The 26,112-nt window shown below is 35.9% G+C and overlaps 1 protein-coding gene across 20 annotated transcripts in view; it reads left to right on the top strand.

Moving 5' to 3' along the window:
• LOC120069766 (kinetochore protein) overlaps window positions 1–20,850 on the top strand; it is an 84,729-nt gene extending 63,879 nt beyond the window's left edge. For 5 of the 20 annotated variants that reach the window (XR_005479674.2, XR_005479680.2, XR_005479681.2 and 2 more), the window contains 7 exons: window positions 4,382–4,435; window positions 4,512–4,626; window positions 4,973–5,130; window positions 5,232–5,327; window positions 5,686–5,805; window positions 9,406–9,475; window positions 9,562–9,792. Coding sequence is in view for 4 of the 20 variants with exons in the window: in XM_039021564.2 (XP_038877492.1) it covers window positions 4,382–4,435; window positions 4,512–4,626; window positions 4,973–5,130; window positions 5,232–5,327; window positions 5,686–5,784 (522 nt within the window). In the remaining 16 variants the exon portion in view is untranslated. Of the gene's footprint in view, window positions 1–4,381; window positions 4,436–4,511; window positions 4,627–4,972; window positions 5,131–5,231; window positions 5,328–5,685; window positions 6,059–6,962; window positions 7,469–7,514; window positions 7,593–9,405; window positions 9,476–9,561; window positions 9,793–10,604; window positions 10,874–20,618 lie in introns of those variants that run through there. The other 15 variants (XR_005479677.2, XR_016528298.1, XR_016528300.1 and 12 more) reach the window with 10 other exon arrangements.
• Window positions 20,851–26,112: the final 5,262 nt, after the last annotated feature.

Raw genomic sequence — 26,112 nt, forward strand, 5'->3', positions numbered from 1 at the left:
TGGTCATCTATAAAAGTGACAAACCAGCATTTCCTTGTGGAGGTTGTGGTTGGTGAGGGACCCCAAACATCACTGTGGACTAAAGTGAAGGGTTTGGATGGTTTATAGGGCTGGGAGTGGAAGGAGACACGACTCTGTTTGGCACGAATACACACTTCACACTTTAAAGAAGACATATTAATATTGTGAAATAAATGCGGAAATAAGTATTTCATGTATTGAAAGTTTGGATGTCCTAAGCAGTAATGCCATAACAGAAAATCATTCTCAGAGTTAAAAAAATTTAAGGAGACAAGGCTAGTCCTATAATCATTCCTAGAGGAAGCATCATCAGTCAAGAAGTAGTCCCCCATCGTGTCGGGCAGTGCCAATCGTCGTCCCTGAGCTCAGATCCTGAAATAAAACAGAGTCGGGGAAAATACTGCCTGACAATTCAGATCTCTTGTAATCTTACTGATGGATAACAAATTATATGAAATTTTAGGAACATGCAAAACATCCCGCAAAACCAAACCCTCAAACGGAGATAAATGCCATTTTCCTGCAACAGATGCGAACGACCCATCTGCAATCCTAAATTGTTCATTACTAGCACTTGGATAATATGAGAGAAACTGATCAGAGGTACCAGTCAGATGATCTGTCGCCCCTGAGTCAACAATCCAAGGTTTTTTTTACTGTTAACACTAATAAGACCAAAAGACTGTATATTGCCTGACTGGGCAATGGTACTGATTCCAACCGTACTCAGGCTAGTCGTATTGTCTGCTGAGGGAAACCTAGGCAGGATATTTTGTAGTGGGTAAAATGGGGAAAGAATTTACTGGGTTTTCAGAGTATACTGGTATGTTTGCTGATAAATCTTGAGTGTTCGTCCCAACAACCGTTCCAAAATCGGCAATCTGCTGTTGGAGATGGGCAAAACGCCGTTGGAGATCATTCGACCCTTGGCAAGATAGCTGTACGGACCCGACTGCCGGCGCCATTGGAGCAGATCGCTGGATCGAAGAGCCGGTCGACGTGTTTGGGCAGAAAGTCGGTGCATAAGGTTCGACCAACTTCTCCCAGGTGGACTCGACCATGAAGGGCGCTGGGTTCGTCGGCTGGGTCATCGCAACTGGTGGCTGTGCGGCTAAGTCATCGTGAAAGCGGGCGGCAGAGTCGATCGGCTGTGTCTGGAAAGCCCTGGAGTTGCGCGAGCTTGCGATCGATGGCTTATCGGCTGGGTCATCACGAAATTTCGCAGCGGAATATGCCGGTTGGGTCTGGAGCGCACGGGTATCGTACGACTAAAGATGTGGCGGTTCGGTTGGGGAAGATCAACTGGTGTTGGGACGGCTGGGTTGAAGTCCGACAGGATTTCCTCGGCCAAGGATGGGCGGCTGGAGCTAGGTCGGCTAGGGTTGAGGTGTGACATTGATTGGATGATTTTTGGCAATGCATCTTGAAGATACTGTTCCACGGCTTCTCAAACGGCTTTAGTGATGTTAGCATTTATGTTCCCACTAGTTCCAATGGAGTTTTCTAGAGGAGAATCTGGTCTATTCTCATCGATGGTGGCTAGGGTTTCGTTGCCATGCTTTGATACCATGTTGAAAATAAAAGGAAGAAAGAAATACAAGATTTATGTGGAAAACCCTAGATCAGGGAGAAAAAACCACGATAGAGACTGATTTTTATTATTAATTCTGATACACAAAGTACAAGAGAATAGGCCAAATAAATAGACTAGTGGGAAGTCCTAGGGTAAAAAAAATTACTAAAATACCCCTAGAGTTACAAGCTGTTTTTCGACAATATGCGACACCGCAGGACATGGCCAGACATGGCTTCAAAAGCCTCCTGGACATGGCAAACAACCTTTTTTTATCTTTTTTGGCTTCTTCAACGTCTTCTTCAAGAAGAAAGGCAGAGAAGAAAATAAAAATAAGAATAAGAAGAGTAATAACTAGATGGGAAAAAAGAACATGAAAAAGGAGATGAGTCGGGAGGAGAAGAAAAATGGATAGAAGAGGAAAAGATGTATGAAAAGAAGTAAACAAAAATTAAAATTAAGAACAAGGACGACATATGAAAAGACGAGACTGTATTTCTAGAAGCATTAAATGACTGCATGCAAACTGCCATTGCATGCTGTCAAATCTGGCAGCCAAATGGCATTCTTCCTCCAATTGTTGATACTTGCTTGGCTAATTTTTAACATATCTAGAAATATTGTTCCATTTTGTTTAAAATATTAAATAGTTTTGTTAATATTTTTATTTATAAAAGATTGAAGATTTTATTTATTTATTTAAAATTGTAATGGCTATGTATAATATTTTTTAATTATTCTTTTTTTTCATTTTCTTAAATCTATTTCTGCTTTTATTTTTTTCTCTCATCTGTGTTTTTTTCCTTAAATATAATTCTGTTTTTTATTTGTTATGACTTATGATGTTGGATTGTTGGTCATCTTATCTATTGTATTTTTCATGAATTGTATGGTTGTTATTTTGATGTCTTTAAAGGTAATATTTCACAGTTTGTTTATATGCCTAACATATATTTTTATTTAAAAAAATATGTGTTACCGACGTGTTGGTGTAGTGTCGTATTCATTTCGTATATTAGTGTTTATGCTTATTAGTCCAACACCAACGTACATGCACAATAAATCCTAACCTACAATTATTTATTTATTTTTTTTTTTGTGTGCATATTACACCCTACATTCCATTAATGTGAAAGTATATTGTAATTTTGTTATTGGTAAGAAACAAGAATATATTTTGTCCACCTCAAGTAAAATGGCTACATGTGAAAATTTGTAAAATATATGTGAAGGTTTGAAGTTCACATCTCAAAAGTGTTAAAATTTTGGAGAAATATGTATGCAATTGAAGGATTCAACAAAAAGTTAAAAGCAAACAAAAATAACCAAAAGAAAATCATATTTTTTTAAATCACAAAAAACTGCACCAGGTACCCCTGACTTACTCAACTTTGCATTCCAAACACAAACTTCCTAACTCCATAGAGATATTAACTCTAGACTTCAAAACTTAATTTAGTGCCTCAAACAACCCCGCTTCAGTCATCTGAGTCATTGACAACCACTCTCCGTTTTGTATTCATTCGACCTGAGGCAAAAGATATCTTTTTTTAAAAAGAAAATAAAGAAACAAAATCTTTCATTGATATAATGAAAAGTGTATAAGGTTCAAAATACAATAATATAGAAACTAAAATAAAAGTTCAACTAAAAGATATAAACTAAATTAAGCCAAGAATATGAAAGCATTCCAATTCAAGCAAATATCTTAAATAGAATAATTAAAGAAAATCTTTGAATGGGAACACCAGGATGCAAGTAGACGAGCTAAATCCATGCGAAAAGACAGAGAAAGGGCTTTATCAAGAAAAACTTGTTGATTTCTTTCAAACCATATCTAGCTTTCATTGCATTGGACCATAAGATTTGAGAAGTATTTGCCAAAAGAAGGCCCATCAAGTGCTGAAGAATATTGTCCCGAAAAGACACTCAGAGAAAAAATGTTGCAAGTTTTCACTTTGAGCCAAATATAGAGGGCACATCGAGGGAGAGACAATGTTGTTGCAACTTGTGTTGTATGGTGGCAGCACAATTAAGAGAACCGAATAGCATAGTCCAAATGAGAACATTAATTCTTTTTGGACTTTTGGACTTCCAAAGTGCTTGATAAACAACTTTATCTAATTGGGAAATCACCGTTAGATGCTTAAATAAAGAATTAACCGTGAAGCATCCGGAGGGAGATAGCACCCAGGTTGTAAGGAGTTCAAACAACACAATAGTTGCTGAAAATCAGAAATTTCCGCTTCTTTTAGAAAGCCTTCCGAAAATAATATGCCAAGAATTAATATTTCCATCCTAATATTCAAAGACAGTACCACTAGGAAATAAAGCAACTCGATACAACTGGGGAAACAATGCTTTGAAGGAAAGATCCGAAACCCAGCTATCCAGCCAAAATCTGATTCACCTTCCATTTCCCAACTTGAAAGCGGCTAGGGATTCAACTTTCAGGGGCCCCACTCCGGGTGGTGGGTGTCCAGCTTGTTCCGCTTCTCGGCAAAGAAATCCTCAAGGCCAAGTTTTGGATATATAAATCCAAGGACTTCTCAATTTGGGAAAATATGTATACAATTGAAGGATGCAAGCTAAATTTTCCTTGTACTTTATCTTTTTCTACATTTTGTTTAAGAATATTATTACTAGTCTTTCATTGTAGAAAATCTATAGACTGTGTATACATGTTAAGAGATCAGGGTTATGGACTCAACATTGATATGAAATCTTTGGTAGTTTAAAAGAAAATGCTGTTGATGGCTTCATGAATTATTGGCAAAACATTTTCAGGTTTCCAAGAAAATGTTGAAGCACCTTTCCCTGATGCAGACTATACACGAACAGGTTTGAATGTGCAAATAGCACTGTTGAGGTCATGAAAAAATTTTATTGGCTAAGACATGGGCACTTTTTCTAATAGGTGAACTCTGCTAAATCGGTTGAAAGAGAATTCAAGGCCTTAAAAGTTAAGCTAAGTGATGAGGAAGTTCAAGATAAATCGCTCCAGGTCAAATTGGTTGAACTTCAAGCAAAAGGTGGTTAGGTCTATTTCATTTATACCCATCTAACAGTGATTTGATTTTATATTTTTAAAAATTAAGCTTATAAAATCTACGTATACCTACAATTTTTTTCGTCTCTATCACATTTTTACTCTTGAAATCCTACCTAAACACAATTTTATTTTTTAGTTTTTTTTAATATGTTGGCTATGATTTTAAGAGTAGATAAGAGAAATAAATATAATTTCTAAAAACTAAAAAGCAGATTGTTACCGAAGCAGTTAATTTTAATTTATTGTTAGTGTAGAATGGAGACTTTACTTCATTGGTGTACTGCTTTTCTTGCGTTTATTCTTCTCTGTTTTCTATTCCTCTTCAGTGCACCAGTTGAAAGATTTAGTAACGCAGACAGAGAAGGATAGAGATGTGAAATGTGAGGAAGCTACAAAAGATTTGAATGGCGTGAGGTCTCATGTTGAATCTATGAGGCATGATCTAGAGCAAAGGCAAAGAAATGTTGAAGCAGTGTTCATGGAGGTTTCTTCTTCAGTCCTAGCTTTTACAATGAATCCAGTCTAGTCAACTTACTCATGCCAGGAATTCTCTTTTTCTTGTTTTACTCTTCATGTTGGTGGCAGGTTGATGTTCTGACTTCAAAAACAAATTCCGTAAGACAATCTAGTGTTCTCAAGCAGCAAGAACTACTGAATAAATGCGAGAGTATTATAAAAGAGGTGAAAGCCACAATTTCATCTGTTTAATTTCATGATTCTGTCTATTTTCCTTCTCCAATAAAATAAAATAAAATAATGATCTTGCCTATTTTTATTTATATTTTTAGAAAATGGAAAACAGAAAATCAGATTTTTGTTTTCTTTTGTTTTAAAAAACTATGTATGGTTTAGGAAATATTTCTCAACAATAATTTATATGATATAGTTACCAAACATGTATCATATATGTTTCTCAGAAATTGAAAACAATTAATAGTGAATGAGAAATGATGACTACAAGTAATTGTATGTTCTGTTTTTCTTTTATATTTGCTGAGTTGAATGTGCAGTTAAATCGTTGTGAATATATTAATTGCAGTTTCACCAGTATACAAACTTAATTGGGGCGTTGATGGAAGTGGAGGCAAAAGAGGAAGAGGAAGAGGAAGAGGAAGAGCGGACACATTTCAGTGGATGATATTCGTTGTCCATTGTAAAGGTAAATTTCTAGCAATATGTAGTCTACTGCTTTTCATTAAGAATCTGAGCTTTTGCATCAATCCATATATGTAATCCCTTCTTTCAGCTTTTACATGTTCACTATGTACCATTAATTATAACAAATCAGCTCGTGTAAGAATCGTGTCACTTACATATGCCAGTAGTGCCTCAAATTGTAAATTCGAAGATATTTTTACTGTCAGTTTGGCATTACATTACAACAGGTGAAAATTACGACAAATTATTTAAAACTATTTGTTTATATTGTACTTCAAACTTAAAAGGGTTTGAACAAAAATAATAATAATAATAATTGTTAAAATATGTTGCATTAGCCATAAGGGCATATTTGTAGTTTACGCTATATTTACTAAATTAGGGTTTCCCCTCATTCTATTTATATCTGAGGTTGGGGTCTCTTATAAGTATGACATTAAAAGAATAAAATTTTTCTATCGTAGTATTTTCTCCCTGGATTAGGGTTTTCCATGTAAACCTTGTCTTGTCTCTTTTTTTTTCTATCTTTCAATAATAATATAATAATTCAGAAGTGTTTTAAAATCGAAATCTTTTTTTGGAATCTTAAAAATACCTGAAAACATGGAATAAATGCGGACAAGTATTTCATCTAAAAGCACTAAGACTACAGTCATCTCAAATTCCCTTTTTAAGTTTGCTAATAGAAACTGAGTTGAAGGTTAAGCTGTTGATTGTGTATTTGACGAGTGGGTAAATATGTGATATGAATTTAATATTAATTTTATTGTTGAAGTGGTTTAGGGTCTGTTTAGTAGGCAGAATTAAAATAGAGATTTGAAAATGTATTTTATATTTTCAGATATGTTTGATAGCAGATTTAGAAATTGGACTTTAATTTAAATAATTGGTTTAAATGTGTTTGTATTATATTTATATAGTATAAAATTAGTTGTAGTTACTAAATATTAGATTGACTATAAATCATTATTAATTAATTTTGAACATGTACATAATTTGTAATACATTATATGATATATATTTTTATTTTTAAAATTATAGATTGAATTTATAACATGACATGAATTGTTATTTTCATAACTTGTATTGGATCACAGAATTCAAAAACATTTTTTAGGTTTGAATTGTGATTTTCCTCTCTTTCTTCTTTACCTCCAGCAAAGCTTACCACCACCGTCTGTCGACCACCCCAACAACCACAATCTCTCTCCTTTCTAGTCGCCACCTTGGATTTGTATAATTGTGATTGAAAGGGAAACTCAGGTCTGAACCCCACTGTACCTCCCATCGACTCGATCCCTCTGTATTTCAACTTAGGAAATAGTTGTAAACCCACTCATTACCACTACCATTATGAAACGCTCCCTCGTAGAAATCACCATTGCCAATTGCCATAGAGCTCTGCGCCTTTGATAATTTTTTTCCTGCTTTTGGGCGTTGTCTGAAAGTTTATTTATAGACTTATATTCAACCTGACCCATGCATTGTTTTAGGGTTTTAAGATCTAGAGATTGGAATTTCGAGGTGCTATTTGGGATTTCGATTATTTTTAGGATTATTTTTAAATATAGGAAAATGAACCAAAATATTTACATATTGCAATAGAGTTTGTGTGTCTTTGTTGGTGGAACGTGATTGTTTGAATATACGTGTGTTTTAAGCTATTTTCCACTTATGACTGTTCGAATGTAAGTGGCTTAAGTCCAATAGGTGCACTTGATGTTGATGGGACGTGCTTGGTTGGGTGGGGGTGGTTACACATCAAACCAGTGCATCATTCGTGTATGGGTACGATCCGTGTATAAACTTGTAATAGTCATATGAAAATTTGAAAGACCATAAGATTTGAAAAAATTACCTATAAGGAAATGCAAACTAAATCACTTGGAGTTATTGATTCATTGGTGCATTTTTGCATGTTGTTTTCATGAACCTCTTTCCTTTTATGTTTGCCTTCATTTTTACCTATTTGTTTGTAACTTAAAGAATTATAACGTGTGCTTTGTTATGGAATATTGGAGTTTTGTGGTGGTATTATATAATGATCCATTATTGTTACATTCTTGAAAATGATTTTCAGGTTTTTTAAGTTCACTAGAATCTAAGAAAAATACAAAAAGTTCTTCACAAGTACATTCTTTAACTTCTCGCCAAAATCCTATATTCTTTATCGATTTCTTTGACTTAATATGGTCATACAGCCGGTGGAAAAAAATTATTTACTATATATTCTACCTATTTATTAAATCTCATCTTGGTCTTATTAATTAAGTATATTTTGAGACTAATATTGGATTGAAAGGTTTTTTAGAATGTAGTAAATCAGTCTAATTTTTTATAATATTTTGGAAAGGTACACAAAAAGAAGTTAATTAGAAAATGACATTTAGTAAGAAAATGAGAAAGTATTTAGAGAGAGACAAAATTAGTGAAAAAGAACAACTTGAGAGAAACTAAGTTAGAATGATACAAAAATTTTAACTAAAAAATATTAGGGAGAATAACAGAAAGAATTTGAAATATTAAAAAAAAACAAAAAAACAAAAAAAAACTTATGAGCAAATTTTATAGAGGAAAGTCTGTGACATGAAACAAAATTTTATGATAGGCGAAAAGTATAGTATATATAGACATAAGATCAATTCTCATTTTAAAGTTGTTTTTTTTATAATAAAATATGTTGGTGTCTACCTTATATATAGTTAAAAATAATTTATTTTACTACTTTTAAATGTTTAAGATCATAAAAATTAAATTTAGATATTATTTATTTGTCACAAGTAAAATCTTATATAAAAATTAAATACTACTTGACAAGGAAATAAGTAGCAATGAAGTGAGTTAGAGCTAAAAGATTTTAAGAATGATTAAATATCTGCTTCCAAACTAAGTTTTCAAACCAAAATGAAGAGTTGCAATTCTCCATGCATTAAAAGACACATTTTCACCCAAGAATCGTTGTGAATCTGAAAATCCAGATTCAACTACACATTTAATGAATATGTACTAATTTAATTTCATGTATTTATATTTATGATAGTTGAAGGGGTTCTAGATGAATTTAGATAATATAGGCGAAAGGTTGTGTCATTTCATAGTGTCTTTTTAATTAGTATAAATACTTAAGTACTTTTGTTATTTGAAGGAAGAACTGGATTTTGAATGAATTTTTATAGAGTTGAATTTCTCAAGGTTTATGCTTTCTTTGTATTCTTGTGTTAGAATGCATGTTATAGAACTTTTAATCTAGTCCGATCAATTCAATTATGAGAGTTCGAAACCTTGGAACAAGTTATCATTTTTTTTTAATCTTTGATCAAATCTTTCCAAGCCAAGTTTATTTTAATTTTCTTGGGGTTGTTATCAATTTGTTCATTGAAGTTATTCTTATTATCGTTGTGGGAGGTCACTTTAGCAAAGGAGAGTTCTAAAATATAATTAAAATAGTTTCCTTTATAATCTAGTTAAGTTTATAATCGCGGTTGTTTCCGCCCGATCTTTCTGTTTGGGGGTAAGTTTTGGTTTCTTTTGATAGCCCATCGTCATTAGTTATTCTTGGGCCAAAGCTAATTTACCCATGGAATTTTGTGGTTGGATTCAGGAACTTGTGGTGGTGAAGGAAGTTTCCAAGCGGAGTGGAGGTTCGTTTTAGGGCAGGTTGGTATCCTTAGGTAAGTGGATGCAGTTTTAATGCTTTTGTAGGTTGGGTTATGCTACTGTATTTTGTGTCAAACCGTTGTTGTGGTTGTGTGGCCAGGTTGGACGGTTCATTTGGAGAATTGGGGGTTCGTTCAAGTGTGTGGGTTTTATTGTTTTCATGATTGTATTTAATTTCCTCGTGTCAAACTTAGGTAAGCGGTTTACTAATGGTTTGCCCTCGAACCTAAGCATGCTTACCACTGGTTCTGTTTGGAATGAAATATCTTGATATGTCTGTATATGGATGGATGAATTGTGAACGGTTATGTAGTCTTCGCATGTTTTATGATGTTGGATGAATGCTTATGTCTGTATGAGATTTCAGTGACTATTAGTGTTGCCATTGGGCTATGCACATTGCATGTTGTGAGTCTTCGGGCCCGCACCCTATGCTTATGTACGATGTTCTTGAGGCCACTACTTATGAAAGCGTGTCTTCGGGTTTGCCCCTTATGCCTATGCCTATGCGTACGAATTGTTACTTACAAGAGAGATCTGTGACCTGGCCATTTGGACGAATTGTTACTTCCACACTTAGTTTCATGTACTAGTGTCTGGTTTAGGAGTCAGGCATTTTAAAATCTTATGAAATATTTCTTGATTTTATTTTAAAGTTGGGTTAGGGGTACCCCGAACGGTATTTTCAGATTTTCCATTCTTTGCTTATTTGAGCTTTATTTAATGAAATAAAAATTTTATCGCTTTTATTTAATTATTCTTCGAGAAAATGTATTGCCAAGTCTATGCATGCATAAAGTAGCGTCCTAGAAACATACTAGAAATTTAAGGTCATTACACGATAGTTGACTAAAGCTAGACGATCGTGTAAAAAACAGCTGAGGAGCTAAACGATCGTATAGACGATTGAACGCAGAGCTAAACAATCGTGTACACGATACTTTAGCAAAATCTAAATGGTCATAGAGGTAAGAAGAAAAGACACTGGAGTTTAAGTGGTTCGGCAAAAGGCTAGTCCACTGTGCAAATTGGGAGGTCCTCTTTTATTACTCTTCAAAGTATTACAGAACAAATGTCTTGCTCTCTCGATTTCTTATTCACTCTTCCATTAATCTCACATTCTTTTCCTTTATATATGGGCAGGCAATTCGGTCAACGATGAAGCTATGGTGGTTACAAAACTTAATAGAAATAGGTTGACAACGGTTCAACTGCCAGCTGCACTTCTTGATTTCGAGTCTTTTTGTAACAATCTCCATCTTTATAAGCATCCAGAGTTCCTTCCCTCTTTGCTTCATTGAGTTGACTTGAGTTAACATTTTTCAAGTAACTCGAACTCGAGAAGGTCCAAGCATCTGCCAAACTTGTTTAATGGAACAGTTTTGGTTAGCATATCAACTGAATTACTAGAGGTATGAATCTTCACTACCTCAACTCCCCTTTCTCAATCTATTGTCTAATGAAATGATATTTAAGATCAATATGCTTGGTTCTGTTGTGAAACTGTTGGTTCTTAGATAGGTATATTGTGCTCTGGTTATCACAGTAGATTCCGACTTTTGTTTGTTTTATGCCGAAATCGTTTAGTAAACCTTTCAGCCACAAACCTTCCTTTACAGCCTCCGACGATGTGATGAACTTAGCCTCTGTTGTGGAAAGGGCCATAATAGGCTACAAAGTAGCTTTCCAACGGATCAAATTGTTCCCCCATAGGAAAACATAGCCTGGTAGGGAACATCTTTTGTCCAATTCCCCTGCATAGTTTGCATCTACATAACCATAAACTTCACCATTGGATAGCTCATTTTGTCTATATAAGACTCTTGCCTCCTTGGATGAACATAGATACCTTAGTATCCACTTGACTGCCTCCCAATGTCTTCTACCAGGGTTTGCCATGTACCTACTGACGATACTTGTTGCATAGGACAAGTCCGGTCTTGTAGAAGTCATAAGATATATAAGAGATCTCACTACTTGGGAATAAGGGACAACCTTCATATGGTTCAAATGCTCTTCATCTGTGCTCTTTGGACTATTGGCAGCTGAAAGCTTGGAGTGAGGTGCAAGAGGAGTACCTATTGGCTTAGCATTTTCCATCTTGAACCTCTGTAATATCTTTGAACAATATTCAGATTGATTAACAAGTAATCTGCCATGTTTTCTGTTCTTTCGATCTCAATGTCTAGAATCCTCCTTGACTCCCCTAAGTATTTCATATCAAATTCTTTCTTAAGAAGCATTTTTTTCACTTGCCTCAATTCTTCTTTGGATCTCCCGGCCAGCAGCATGTCATCTACATAGAGAAGTAGATAGACCAGTTTCTTAAAGCTACTAGAATTTGTGTAAACACACCAATCATATGAGCTCCTTTTGAACCCCATCTTGGAGATCACCTCATTATACCTCTCATACCAGCATCTTGGTGATTGTTTGAGGCCATATATGGACTTGTTCTACAAACACACTAGGTCTTCTTCTCCACTTTTCACATAGCCTTGAGGTTGCCTCATGTAAATTGTCTCATTCAACAGCCCATGTAGGAAGGCTGTCTTTACAGCCAATTGGTCTAACTCCAAATCCTTTTGCACAACTAGGGAAAGAAGCAAACGGATGGAAGTATGCTTCACAACTGGATTAAACACCTCATTGTAGTTAATGCTTTCCTTTTGAGTGAACCCCTTAGCAACAAGTCTAGCCTTGAACCTTGACTTTTGCACACTTGGAATCTCTTCTTAGTAAATCTATTTGCATGAGATAGGTTTATACCCTTTAGGCAAAGGTACTAGTCTCCAAGTGTCATTTTGATTGAGGGGCTTCATTTCATCATTCATAGCCTCAATCCATTGCTTAGCATCTGGGCTATTTGTTGCTTCTTCAAAGCTGGAAGGTTCATTATTACTCAAAGAAATGATAGCACTCAATGCTATACTAGCAAAATCAGACTCTTGGTATCTTGCTGGTGGTACAATTATTCTTCTAGGTCTATCTCTTGCCAATGAATAGTTGTGTAAGTCCCCATATATCTCAACTTGATCACTTGACACATGCTCACTGGTTTCAGCAGCCTCATCACCTTCTAACTCTAGGTTTTGAGAGGAAGTAAAAGCTTCATGATCATTTTGAAGCTCCACCTCAAATCTAGTGCTACTAGTCTTTGACATTGTAGAAGATGGTTGTTCTGACATCATGAACATCTCATTTTCTCTAAAAACCCCATCTCTACTGTTCACACACTTCTTTTCAACTGGATGCCACAACCTAAAGCCCTTTACTCCTGGTGTAAAGCCTAAGAACATGCACTTTACAACCCATGGTTTCAACTTCCCTTGGCTTCGGTGCACGTAGCCAAACACTTTTAAGTGTTCCAGGTTAGGTGGCTGCCCTGTCCACCTCTCTTCAGGAGTCTTCAGCTCTATTGATTGATGAGGACATCTATTAAGAGTGTATATGGTGTAGGAGACAGCTTCAACCCAATATTTTTCAGGCAACAAGGCATTGAACAGCTGACATCTTACTTTTTCCAGCACTGTTCTATTTAAGCTTTCAGTTACTCCATTTTGTTGAGATGTGTACCTCACGGTTCTATACCTTACTATGCCATGCTTCTTGCAAAAAAAATTGAACTCCTCTCCACAAACTCTGAACCGTTATCAGTTTTCAAATGTTTAATTTGTTTAGAGGTATGTTTCTCAATCAAGGTCTTCCATTTTTTAAATCTATTAAATACTTTATTTTTGGATTTTAAAAAATAAACTCAACTCTTCTTTAAGTAGTCATCTACAAATGAAAGAAAGTACCTTGCTCCACAAAGAGATGGAGAGTGAGTTGGTCCCCACAAGTCTGAATGCACATATTCAAGGTTTTCCTTTGAAGTGTGTTGTCCTTTGGAGAATTGTTGTCTTGTTGCTTTGCCTAATATACAATGTTCACAGAATTTAAGGCTATCTCCAACACTCTTGGTAGAATTCCCTGTTTATATAGCACTTTCAGCCTCCTCACACTGATATGAGAAAGCGTTTTGTGCCACAAGTCATCTTTAGTAGGTTCCACATCAGTTGCTAACAAAGTCGAGTGTGTCATTTGAAGGATCTCTTACCGAATAGTTCCATAAGCACGTTTAGATCACTCTGATCTCACAGTGATCGAAATACAATAATAAACATTCATACGTATAGTTATGCAAACAAATCCTAATTAACGGCATGCTATAAACAAGACATAACAAGGGAGAGAGTGTCATATCAGTTGAAGACAATCTTCAATCTTTGGAACTCAACGCAGTGGAACCCTCCACCCGATCAACCAACGCCCAACAGCAGCATCGACTACAGCAGCACGAACAACCGCACGAACACGAACGTCGCGGGGACGACACCACCAGAAAAGAGCCCCGGGTATTCTCGGAGTGAAAACCCAAAGTGTGGTCTTTGGTGAATTTGGTAGAGGAAAGAGAAAATCCAGATCGTGTAGGTGATAAGCAAGTGGGAGAGAAAAATGTGCTATCGTATAGCACGATGCTTATTGTTTAGGAGACACTACACGATCGTGTAGGTTGTACTGAACGGTCGTTTAGGAAATGGTATACGATCGTTTAGCAAACTTGACACACACTATGATCGTTTAAAGAAACTATATGATCGTGTAGGAACTAGTGTGCGATCGTTTAGGCGGGAGGAGGACGATCGTTTAGGCGGAGAAGGACTATCATATAAGCTAAACACTGGTTTTTGACTTTATCCAAGCTACCCAGAGGACCTAATGGACCTGTAGCTCAAAGTTCCAATGGTCTGTGTATAACTGACTAAACTCTTTAGCCACGAGATCCACCATTAGTTAACTGTCAGACATTCCACTAAAGATCAACAACTGAACTCTTCTTACACAAATATATTTCTGTGTCCATCGGATATAACCAATCATGAGTACGATGACCCTTCACAGATGCTTGTAAGTACAGCTAGGTCAAATTACCGTTTTGCCCCTGTAGTTACATCTCACTTCTTAAGTACCACTGATTCCTCTAATGAACAATACAACATAGTCCAACTATGTGTGAACACCTCTTTGGCCAAGAGAAGGTGTGTGGCGCCACATCGTTCAAGCCCTGGAATCAGCCCTTAAGGGAGCTACCTATCTATTTACCCCTGCCTCAGGGAATGAGTGAATTCCATCTTGTATAGCTGAGTTCTCAGCTCCCAAATCAGATGAATTTTCAAAAGGGTAGGTTTGAAACGGTGACCTGGCCACTCGTAACCATACAAGTAGGTTTGAATCGGTGACTTGGCCACTCGCAACCATACAAATCAAAGGACCGCTCTCAATGGCAGGAGTTCTCAACTCACTCAAAATTGAGGTCATGTTACCTATGATCATCCTAGTGAAGTGAAGTCTCTGTCATGAACGGTGTTATATAACGAGATGTTAACACTTTGTGGTCATGTCTTATATAAACTCTTTGTATAGGACGCCCCCACTCGCTTGTCCCCAACACGAATTATCAGGATCAGACCATCTGTGATAAGTCACAACACTTGTGACCATTCCACAAAGCGGGCCGCATCCGTAGCGTTACCAGGATAAGGTTTCCCTCCTATATCCATATACTACAGACCATTTTAGTTATCACTCAAGACATGATCCACTTGTATGTCACCACATACATGCTTGAGTCACATACAGATAACCAGGGATTTTATGTTTATTGGTTTGTGGTAAAGCAAATAAAACAAGCAACTGAGCAAAAATACAAGATGTGAAGTAAATATCATATATTAACAACACAAGCGTTCGTACAAATTGTTTACAAACTACAAGACACGAGACTTTAGGGCATCAACCCCATCAATCTCCCACTTGACCTAAAGCGAAGTGGGGTGTACAATAAACTAGTACAAAACAATAAACTAGGGCATAAAAGCCCAGTACAAGAAAATCTCCCACTTGCTTTAGTCCAACCACGGGCGATCCTGTAGACTCATGCTCCGTAGGTGACCCTCAAACACTGTAGCCGTGAGAGCCTTCGTAAACGGGTCAGCAACATGAAAATGGCCTGGGTTAGACTGATCCATCTCATCTTCTCAACCTCTTGAGGTGTCTTAGGACACATGTCCGTAGACAATGTGACTCCATTCCTGAACGGTAATTGGCCCCTGTTGAAGTCTTGCATCGAGTACTTGAGCAACATCTTGTCCATGTACGATGCCTGAGACAGTTCTAGCACTTTGTTCTTACGATCTCGAAAGATCTGTATACCTAGAACAAACTGAGCCTCTCCCAAATTTTTCATTTGGAATTGGGTCGCTAGCCAGTTCGTAACTGCAGTCAGTAGACCTACATCATTCCCAATTAGTAGGATATCGTCCACATATAACACTAGTAAGACTACTAGAGCGTTGATGATCTTCTTGTAGACACAAGGTTCATCAACGTTTTGGTCAAAGCCATACGACTGGATCGCAGTATCAAACCGTATATTCCAAGATGGAGACGCATGTTTCAATCCATAAATGGATCAATTTAGTTTACAAACCTTTTGCTCTTGACCTTGGGCTATGAAACCCTCAGGTTGCACCATATAAATGGTCTCCTCAAGATTGCCATTCAAAAAGGCCGTCTTGACGTCCATTTGCCATATCTCATAATTATAATAAGCTACAATGGATAGGAGGATACGGATTGACTTTAACATGGCAACAGGCGAGAAAGTCTCCTCATAGTCGACTTCTTCTACCTAGATATAACCCTTTGCCACAAGTCGAGCCTTAAAGGTCTGTACCTTCCCATCACCACCTTGTTTGTGCTTGTAGATCCATTTACAACCTATAGGTCGAACCCCATCAGGCTGATCTACAAGATCCCATACTGAGTTGAATTACATCGACTCCATCTCGAGATCCATGGCCTTAACCCATTCATCCCGGTCAACATCCTCAATTGCCTTCATATAAGACAACGGATCCTCAACGTCGTCATCTGCTACCATAGCAAGGATTTTCGTGAAACCTAGATAGCGAACGGGTGGGTTCGCAACCCTCCCACTACGTCGAGGTTCTCTTAACTCTTGAGGTGGAACTGACCTACTAGTTGAACTCCCATCAACAACTCTTGCTGATGTAGCAGGCTCTTCAACAACTCCTGTTGAAGTTTCAGTGGAAAGCTCACACAACACGACTTTGCTTTGTGAACTGTGCTCCCTTATATGATCCTCCTCCAGGAAAGTAGCGTTTATTGAAACAAACACCCTATTTTCCATCGGTCATAAAAATAACCCCATCGTGTACCTTTGGGGTAGCCTACAAAGAGGCATAACCTCGACCGTGGTTCCAACTTCTTGGGATTAGCCTCAAGCACATGTGTAGGGCAACCCCAAATGCGTAAGTGACGTAAACTAGCTTTACGCCCGTTCCACAACTCCATAGGTGTTCTTGCAACATTCTTGGAGGGAACACAGTTGAGTATATATACCGCAGTCTCCACTGCAAAACCCCAAAACGAGGCCGGTAAGGAAGCGTAACTCATCATCGAGTGAACCATGTCTAACAAGGTTCTATTTCTCCTCTCCGCTAAACCATTCTGCTGAGGTGTACCCGACGCTGAGAGTTGGGAAACGATTTCATGTACTATCAAATAGTTCTGGAATGCCGAATCCAAAAACTCTCCACCTCGACCCGATTGAAGTGTTTTAATTTGTCTATCCAATGTGTTTTCAATTTCAACCTTGAACTCCTTGAACTTTTCAAAGGATTCAGACTTTTGTTGCATAAAATAAATATACCCATACCTTGAGTAATCATCAGTGAAACTGATAAAATACTCATAGTCACCTCGGGCTCGCACATTCATAGAACCACAAAGGTTAGAATGTACTAACTCATGAGGCTCCTTGGCTCTATAACCTTTTTCAGTAAAAGGTCGTTTAGTCATCTTACCCACAAGACAAGATTCGCACACTGATAAAAAAATTTCTTCTAACTCACTTAGAAGTCCATTCTCATTTAGTCATCATGTAGGTTTTACTGAATGATCGTTTAGGAAATGATATACAATCGTTTAGCAAACTCGACACACACTACGATCGTTTAGAGAAGCTATGCGATCGTGTAGGAACTAGTGTGCGATCGTTTAGGCGCAAGGAGGACGATCGTTTAGGCGGAGAAGGACTATCATATAAGCTCTCGAAATGCTTAAGCGATCGTTTTCTATTCTACCAACGTGTGCTTCACTTTTTCTTTTGGATGACGATTCAAAATGAAACAATTTCATTTTTATTTCATCGGTTACAATAACTGACTCATTCCCACTAACCCACATCCAAATGTGATTTTTGGGTTAATTATCATATAATTAATCAACTAAAATATTAATAAATATAATCATATTATATTTTTATCCTATAGTTTGATATCACATATCAACTATAGTATTTTCTCCTCTATTTGATATAAATCATATTTATATCTAATTTCCTCCAAAATAATGTATCTCATACATTTAGCCAATTATATCATATATAATTAACTAGTCCAATTATGTCATATATAATCAAACTTTCTCTTGTCAATTTGAACATTTCAAATTAACCCAAACACTGGTTCTCGACTTTATCCAAGCTACTCAGGGGACCTAATGGACCTGTGGCTCGAAGTTCCAACGGTCTGTGAATAGCTGACTAAACTCTTTAGCCACGAGATCCACCATCTGTTAATTGTCATTCATTACACTAAAGACCAACAGCTAAACTCTTCTTACCACAGATATATTTCTGTGTCCATCGGATATAACCAATCATGAGTACGATTCACAGATGCTCGTAAGTACAGCTAGGCCAAATTATCGTTTTTCCCCTGTAGTTACATCTTACTCATTAAGTACCACTGATTCCTTTAATGAACAATACAATAGAGTCCAACTATGTGTGAACACCTCTCGGGCCAAGAGAAGGTGTGTGGCGCCACATCGTTCAAGCCCTGGAATCAACCCTTAAGGGAGCTATCTATCTACTTACCCGAGGAAGGAGTAAATTCCATCTTGTGTAGCTGAGTTCCCAGCTCCCAAATCAGACGAATCCCCAAAATGATAGGTTTAAATTGGTGACCTAGCCACTCGCACCCATACAAATCAAAGGACCGCCCTCAATGGCGGAAGTTCCCAACTCACTCAAGATTGAGGTCATGTTACCTATGGTCATCCTAGTGAAGTGAAGTCTATCATGAACGGTGTTATATAACTAGACGTTAACACTTCGTGGTTAGGTCTTATAAAAACTCTTTGTATTGGACGCCCCTGCTCGCATGTCCCCAACACGAATGATCAAGATCAAACCATTTGTGACAAGTCACAACACTTGTGACCATTTCGCAAAGTGGGTCGCATTCGTAGCGTTACCAGGATAAGGTTTTCCTCCTATATCCATATACTACAGAGCATTTTGGTTATCACTCAAGATATGATCTACTTGTATGTCACCACACACATGCTTGAGTCACATACAGATAACCAGGGATTTTATGTTTATTGGTTTGTGGTAAAGCAAATAAAACGAGCAACTGAGCAAAAATATAAGATGTGAATTAAATATCATATATTAACAACATCAACCCTAATACCAATTGCACATCCTTGATGACATATAAACCATTTACCTTGGTTGCCACCAAAACCACTTTAGATTCCTTATGATTTCAAAGGTGCCTCCCACACCCCTATATTCACAGCCTATGGCATCGAACATCCCCCAAAAAAAAAGAGATTCTTCTTCAAAGTTGGTACATGCCTCACATGCCTCACATTCCTCATCAATTTGACTGAACCATCCTGCATCTTCAAGGACACAGACCCTATTCCCACAGCTCTGCAAGTGTTATTGTTTCCCATATAGATCGGTCCACCATTCCACTTCTTATAAGTGCAAAACCATCCCTTGGATGGTGTCATGTGGACTGAGCAACTAGAATCTAACACCCAATCTTGAGTCTCCATAATATTCTAGTCTCCACCTTCTTCAATAGCAGCTAAGGCATCTGAATAGACTAGGGAATTATCTCCTACAGCAACCTCGATCTGTTTACCCCCCTTATTCTGTTGGTTCAATTTTCTCTTCAAGGTATAGCAATCATTTTTCATGTGCCCCATCTTGTGACAAAAATGGCACTTTATTTTGGACTTATCACCATTGTTCTGTTTACCCTTCCCATTCTTCATTTTCTTCCCCTTTGAGAACAAGCCTTCTCCCTCCTAGTTGATCCTTCCTATTCATTTGCAATTCAAGTTCTCTGATTCTCACAGCTGATATGATAGCTTCTGTAGTAATTCTTTCTCTACTGTATTTCAATGCAGTCTTCACATCTTTGAAAGATTCTGGTAGATAATTCAATAGTATGAATGCCTCATTCTCTTCTCCAATATTATCTCTAATTGATCTGAACTCAGAAGACAGTCTCTTGAACTCATTAAGATTATCCATGAGGGACTTTGTTGCATCCATCTTATAAGTGAAGAATCTTTCCCTCAAGAAAGCTTTGTTGGGCAGATCTTTGTTGAGATATATCTCATTCAACTTATTCCATAGGGCATAGGCAATAGACAAGTCGACAATGAGCCTCAAAACACTGTCTGTGACATTGAGAACAATGGTTCCATATGCATTTGATTCAATAGTCTCTTTGTCAACCTCAGAGAATGTTTCAAGGTACTTTGCAGGGTCCGTAATGGCCAAGAGAGCCTTCTGCTGCCCCAAGACTACTTTAATCTTTTCTTTCCACAGTTCAAAGTCTGTCTTGCCATCGAATTTCTCAATCTTATATCTGGTAGTTGCCATTCTTGGTCTTCAAGATTGACTATTCTGAATCAAGAATTCAAATCTTGGAGTTGTCTTGAACTGTTCATTGAGCTCTGATACCACTTGTTGTCCCAGATGACAAGATCTTTTCGTTAACAATCACAAAACACTCAGATATAACGGTTGATAACAATTCAAGAGTCAGGGGAGATTCTCAGAAGTTTAAGTGGTTCGGCCAAAGTCCTATGTCCACTGTGCAAATAGGGAGGTTCTCTTTTATTACTCTTTAAAGTATTACCGAACGAATGTCTTGCTCTCTCGATTTCTTATTCACTCTTCTATTAATCTCACATTCGTTTTTCTTTATATATTTGCAGGCAATTCAGTCAATGATGAAGCTCTGGTGGTTACAACACTTAATAGAAAGAGGTCGACAACGGTTCAACTGCCAACTGCGATGTTCTTCTTCTTGATTTCGAGTCTTTATGTAACAAAAAGAGAGAGAGAGAGAAATAGTGATGTTGAAGGAGAAATTTTGGACCAACCACAAATTTCCACGTCGTTTACTAAATTAATGATGAAACTCCAAAATATTAAATTTGGGACCAATTAGGAGTTACATATGCCCCAAATTGAAGTTAAAGACAAATTTCGATGGCGCCACGTGGTTTCATCATGTCCGTTGAATTGGATAAAATTAACTTGGTCTAATCTAATATTATTATTATTTGGGTTAAAGTCTCCAAACCCAAAAATAGGTTGAATTTGACCCAAATGTCAAATCAAACCCAAATCCAACTAATTGGACCCAAGAGTCATGCTTATGGATCAAGCAAGCCCAAATCCAACTAATTGGATCCAAGAGCTAGGCCCATGGGTTAACCAAGATCAAGCCCATGAAACCATGTCATCTTCCAAACTATAGGACTTTTATCATGTCATCTTCATTTCATTCTCTTCTTGACTCATTGAACTAACATTATATAAAACTTTGGTCTCCAAATTATTTTTCGGTTCTTGTGAATTTCTAGTTTTTGAAGATGTAATGTGAATGCTATTTGAATCTTCTTTGCCTTGCTTCTTGTAATTAGTCCTTTAAGTACATGTAATGGTTCAATGGTTGAATTCACATTACAAAAGGTGGATCCTCATGACTCGTTGAAAGAGAGGAAAGTCGAATTCCGCCCAAAAGAAGTTGCGCTTCCATCAAAATTACAAAAGAGGAAGCAAGACTAAAAAAAGCAAAGAACAAAGAAGGCATGGAAACCTAAGATCATGCAGAAAGAAGACAAGGACTTCCCCCGACTTCGACGACCGATAACTTTGGCAGAATTCCTCCAAAAAAGTTTCCTTGATAATCGTTCAAAGGAAGTATTAGAAATTACTGCATGTCACGTTGTGGGCATAGTAGAAGTCGACAATAATTATATAATTGCTAAAGAAGTTGACAACTCAAAAGAAAGGGAGCAAAGAGTTTCTGTTTCAATCGTATCAAGCCTTCAACTACTCGATCTTCAGTCTTTCAAAGATTGAGTATGGTCACGATACAAGAAGGAAACCAATGTCCAACGACTACTACTCGAACTTCAACCTTCAAAAGGCTAAGTATCTTTACATCAAAGAAAGATCGACCTTCAACATCTTCTCTTGATCGTCTCAAGACAACAAACAATCAATATAAAGGAAGGATGAAAATTTTTTAAGGCAACATCATTTCACGAAGAAAACAACAGTGAGAAGATTCACAGTCGTGTTCCTTCATGAATGAAGAGGAAGTTGTCTGTTGATATAAATGCATAAGGTTCCTTGATGGTGAAGCCAAAACTTATCATATTGACGAATCATACAAATGAAGAGGATGATCAAAGCCATGATGAAATTAGAGCTTCTGAAATTTAAATGTAGAAGCTCCTTATCGCAAGAGCCTAAACTGCATGTTGTTCCTGGCTCGCATGAGCTTAAAAGATGAATAGCAAAAAAAAAAAAAAAACTCTTTGTGAACTACATTATGACTTGTATTCATTATAAAGGTAGGTAGGCAGCTTGAAAGAAACTTTTAAGTTTAGTCCAAACAAAAAAAAAAAAAAAGTTGAGCTACGTCATGACTTGATCCCATTCTTCAAGGAAACGTGTGTAACTTAAAGAAATTTAAGTTCAATCCATCAGAAAGGGTTCCACGACCACTTAAATATGACACTATAAGATTGATGTTGATCATCCCGATTAAAGAATGACACTCCAGATTGAAAATGTTCATCCCTAAGGGGCAACACAACAAATTGAAGATGTTCATCCCTCGTAAGGAGCTAACACAGTAAATTAAAAGTACACTTGGTATGGCGCTTTGCTTCCTCTTCGAAGTCAATTTTGGAGGCTTCATCACTTCCTCGTTGAATTCAAGTTTGAATGTTTCGTTGCTTCCTCTTCGAAGTTCAAGTTTGGTGCGACTTCCCTGCTCCCCTAAAAAAATATTATTCCCTGCAGCTTCATTCCTTCTCCAAAAGTTATTGCAATTCCGCCTCCTTTACAAAGATGTTGGCGCTGCTTCTTCATCTCCAAGTTCGAGGATCAGACTATTGCTTTGATGGTTGCATTGTTGTTTCTCCATCTACGAATTTGATGGTTGCACTGCTGCCTCTCCGCCTCCAAGTTCGAGGGTTGCATTATTGCCTTTACAACTCTAGGTTCAATGGTTGTATTGATGCCTCTCCATCTTCAAGTTCTGAGGTTTCGTCGATACTCCTCCGTCTTCAAGTTTAGAGGGTTTGTTGATGCGCTTTCATCTTCAAGAGGCTTCGTCGATGCTCCTCCATCTTCAAGTTCGGAGGCTTTGGCGATACTCCTCTGTCTTCAAGTTCAGAGGCTTCGCCGATGCTCTATCTTCATGCTCAAGTTTAGAGGCTTTGCATTGTTATCTTCATACTTAAGGTCGTGAAGTTAATTAAAATATATATTATATATTTAAAAATAAAAAAAGAAGGGTGATAGAAAATTGTAAAGAGATTTGTTAAAATAAATCACATCAAATGTAACTTAGAAAAGAAAAAAAAGAAAGAAGAAAATAAAAAGAAAATAAAATAAAAGGAAAAGAGAAAAAGAAGAGAGAAAAGGAAACAAAAAGGAAGAAAAAGGAAAGAAAAAAAAGAGAGAAAGAAGAGGAGGAAAAAAAAAAAAAAAAAAAAAAAAAAAAAAAAAAAAAAAAAAAAAAAAAAAGATGAAGGGTGAGAATAATGCAGAGGTTTGAGGTCTTATTTATAAAGCTTCCCCAGGTTCCTAACAAATTAGAAAATTCAAATCAAATAAAGATTTAATTTAAAATATTATATTTTGATTAGATTTTTTAATATGATTTTATCCCAATTTTAAATTAATTTTTTTAAAAAATTAAATAAATTCCCTATTTAATTTGATTTTATTAGATTTTGTCCTCAAATTTATCTTCAACCAATTTTGACATATTCCAAATTTTATTCAAAATCAAATTTAAATTGTGGATAAAATCTCAAATTAAAATTTGGTCATATTTCAAATTTTATTCAAAGTCAAATTGTTGAACTTTGAGATTAAATTGTAGATAAAATCTCAAATTAAAATTTGGGTATCTTCCAAATTTTTATCAAAATCATTATTATCCCTATTTCCAAATCAAATTGGGAAAAGATCTAAAATTCATCCAAATTAAAATTTGGTCATATTCTAAATTTTATTCCAAATTCAAATTATTCGTCTTGAGTTTTTATCTTCAATCAAAATAAATTGGAGATAAAAAAAAATTCTCAATTAATCTCTCATTAAAATTTGGGCATATTTCAAATTTTATCTCAAATTCAAATCATCCAATTTAGCTTTCTATTCGCAAAGTCAAATTAAACTAGACATAAAGGCTCAAGTATCTTAAATTAAAATTTTGGTCATTTCAAATTTTATACTAAATTCAAATTTCTAAATTTTTATCTTCAAATCAAATTAAATTGGGAATAAAACTTAAAATTTTTCTTAAATTAAAATTTTGGTCATATTCCAAATTTCATTTTTAAAATGCAAATTCTTAAGTTTTTATCTTCAAATCAAATTAAATTAGGGATATAACTTGAAAATTTTTTTAAATTAAAAATTTGACGATACTCCAAATTTCATTTTAAATTCAAATTTTTTATGGTTTTATCCCCAAATCAAATTAAATTGGGAATAAAGCTTGAATTTTTTCTTAAATTAAACTTTGGTCATATTCCAAATTTCTAAATTTAAATTTTAAGTTTTTATCTCCAAACCAAAATAAATTGGGATGAAAACTTTACCACGATTTTTAATCAAACTTATGTACTAAATTTAAATTCATAGTTTGGTCAAGTCCCAAACCTGTATCTATATTCCATTTATCTTTTTTGAGATTCATCCACTCATATTCGTGCATAAATCTCGAAAGGGCATTTATTGAAGGAGAAATTTTGGACCAACCATAAATTATCTGTTACAAATTGTAAATTTCGATGATGCCATGTGGTTTCATTATGTTCGTTGAATTTGATAAAATTAACTTTGTCCAATTTAATATTATTATTAGGGTTAAAGTCTCTAAACCCAAAAATAGATTGAATTTGACCCAGATGTCAAATCTAGGGGTGTTCATGGGTTGGGTTTCGGGTTGTAAATTTTTCTAATCCAAATAACCCTTAATTAAAAATGAACCCAACCCAATCATGAAATATTTAGGTTGAGTTGGTTCGAGTTAATCGGGTCATTTATTTAAAATTTTGTTCTAAAAATAAGCAAAACGTAAATATGTAAAAATCTAATTTGATTATTTTCATATATTGAATTAAGATTAATAACTCAATTTCAATTTATAGAGTGCAAATTTTCTTTCTAAAGTGCAAATAAACTAGTTGTTAAATAATAAATTCTTCAAAAAATATTGGAATTAAATAAAATTAAAATCAATATATGTATAAATAATTGTGTTATAAGTAATAAAAAATATATTTTAAAGTTAATAATAAATTCGGGTTGGTTTGGATTATATTAGGTGAACCCATGAACCAACCCAACCCATAAAATTTTCATTTATTTGAACTCAACCCAACCCAAGCTGCACAGGTTGGGTTGGGTTGATCGGTTTTTTCGAATTATCGGGTTTTTTGAGCATTCCTAGTCAAATCAAACCCAAATTCAACTAATTAGGCCCAAAAGTCATGGTCATGGATCAACCAAGCTCAAATCCAACTAATTGGACTCAAGAGCTAGACCCATGGGTCAACCAAGTCCAAGCTCATGGAAGCCCACCTGAGAACTCTATAAATACAAATAGATAAGCTCTCCTCATTTTTAGAGGTAAGCAATTCTACATTCCAAATTCTCCCAACAATCAGAAGATGCCCAAACTCAAGCTAACCACGAAAGTGCTTTGAAGATACAAGCATTCTGACCACACTTGAAGGCTGAAGACCTTTGAAGATACAAGCATTCTTCCAAGACTCTAAGCTCAAGAACACCCACAAGCTCCGCTTCTATATATCAAGTGTATGCATTCAACCGAAAAAAAATAAGAGGATTAAGTACTAGAGACCAAACCACATCGCATCAAATCAACATCAACATCAAATACAAAGTTCAAATTGCATGAAATAAATTTCTCCGAAAACTTTGTGCAAATAAGTGAAATTCAACCATAGATTGAAGCAAAGGAATATAGAGAAATTCAAGGAGGGAGGTGATGAGTAAATGATTTTCATTCATTTACTAATAATAAAAGCATATTCAAATTTTTTTTTTTCAAAGTTTAGAGTATTTTTTGAAATTGCATCACTTAACAGGGAAGTCACACTTTAAGAGAAATCACATACCGATATAGAAATCAAAAGCCACGCTTTT

This window comes from Benincasa hispida, chromosome 3, assembly GCF_027475165.1.
Source record: "Benincasa hispida cultivar pf3 chromosome 3, pf3_genome.v1.1, whole genome shotgun sequence".
Classification (NCBI taxonomy): domain Eukaryota; kingdom Viridiplantae; phylum Streptophyta; class Magnoliopsida; order Cucurbitales; family Cucurbitaceae; genus Benincasa; species Benincasa hispida.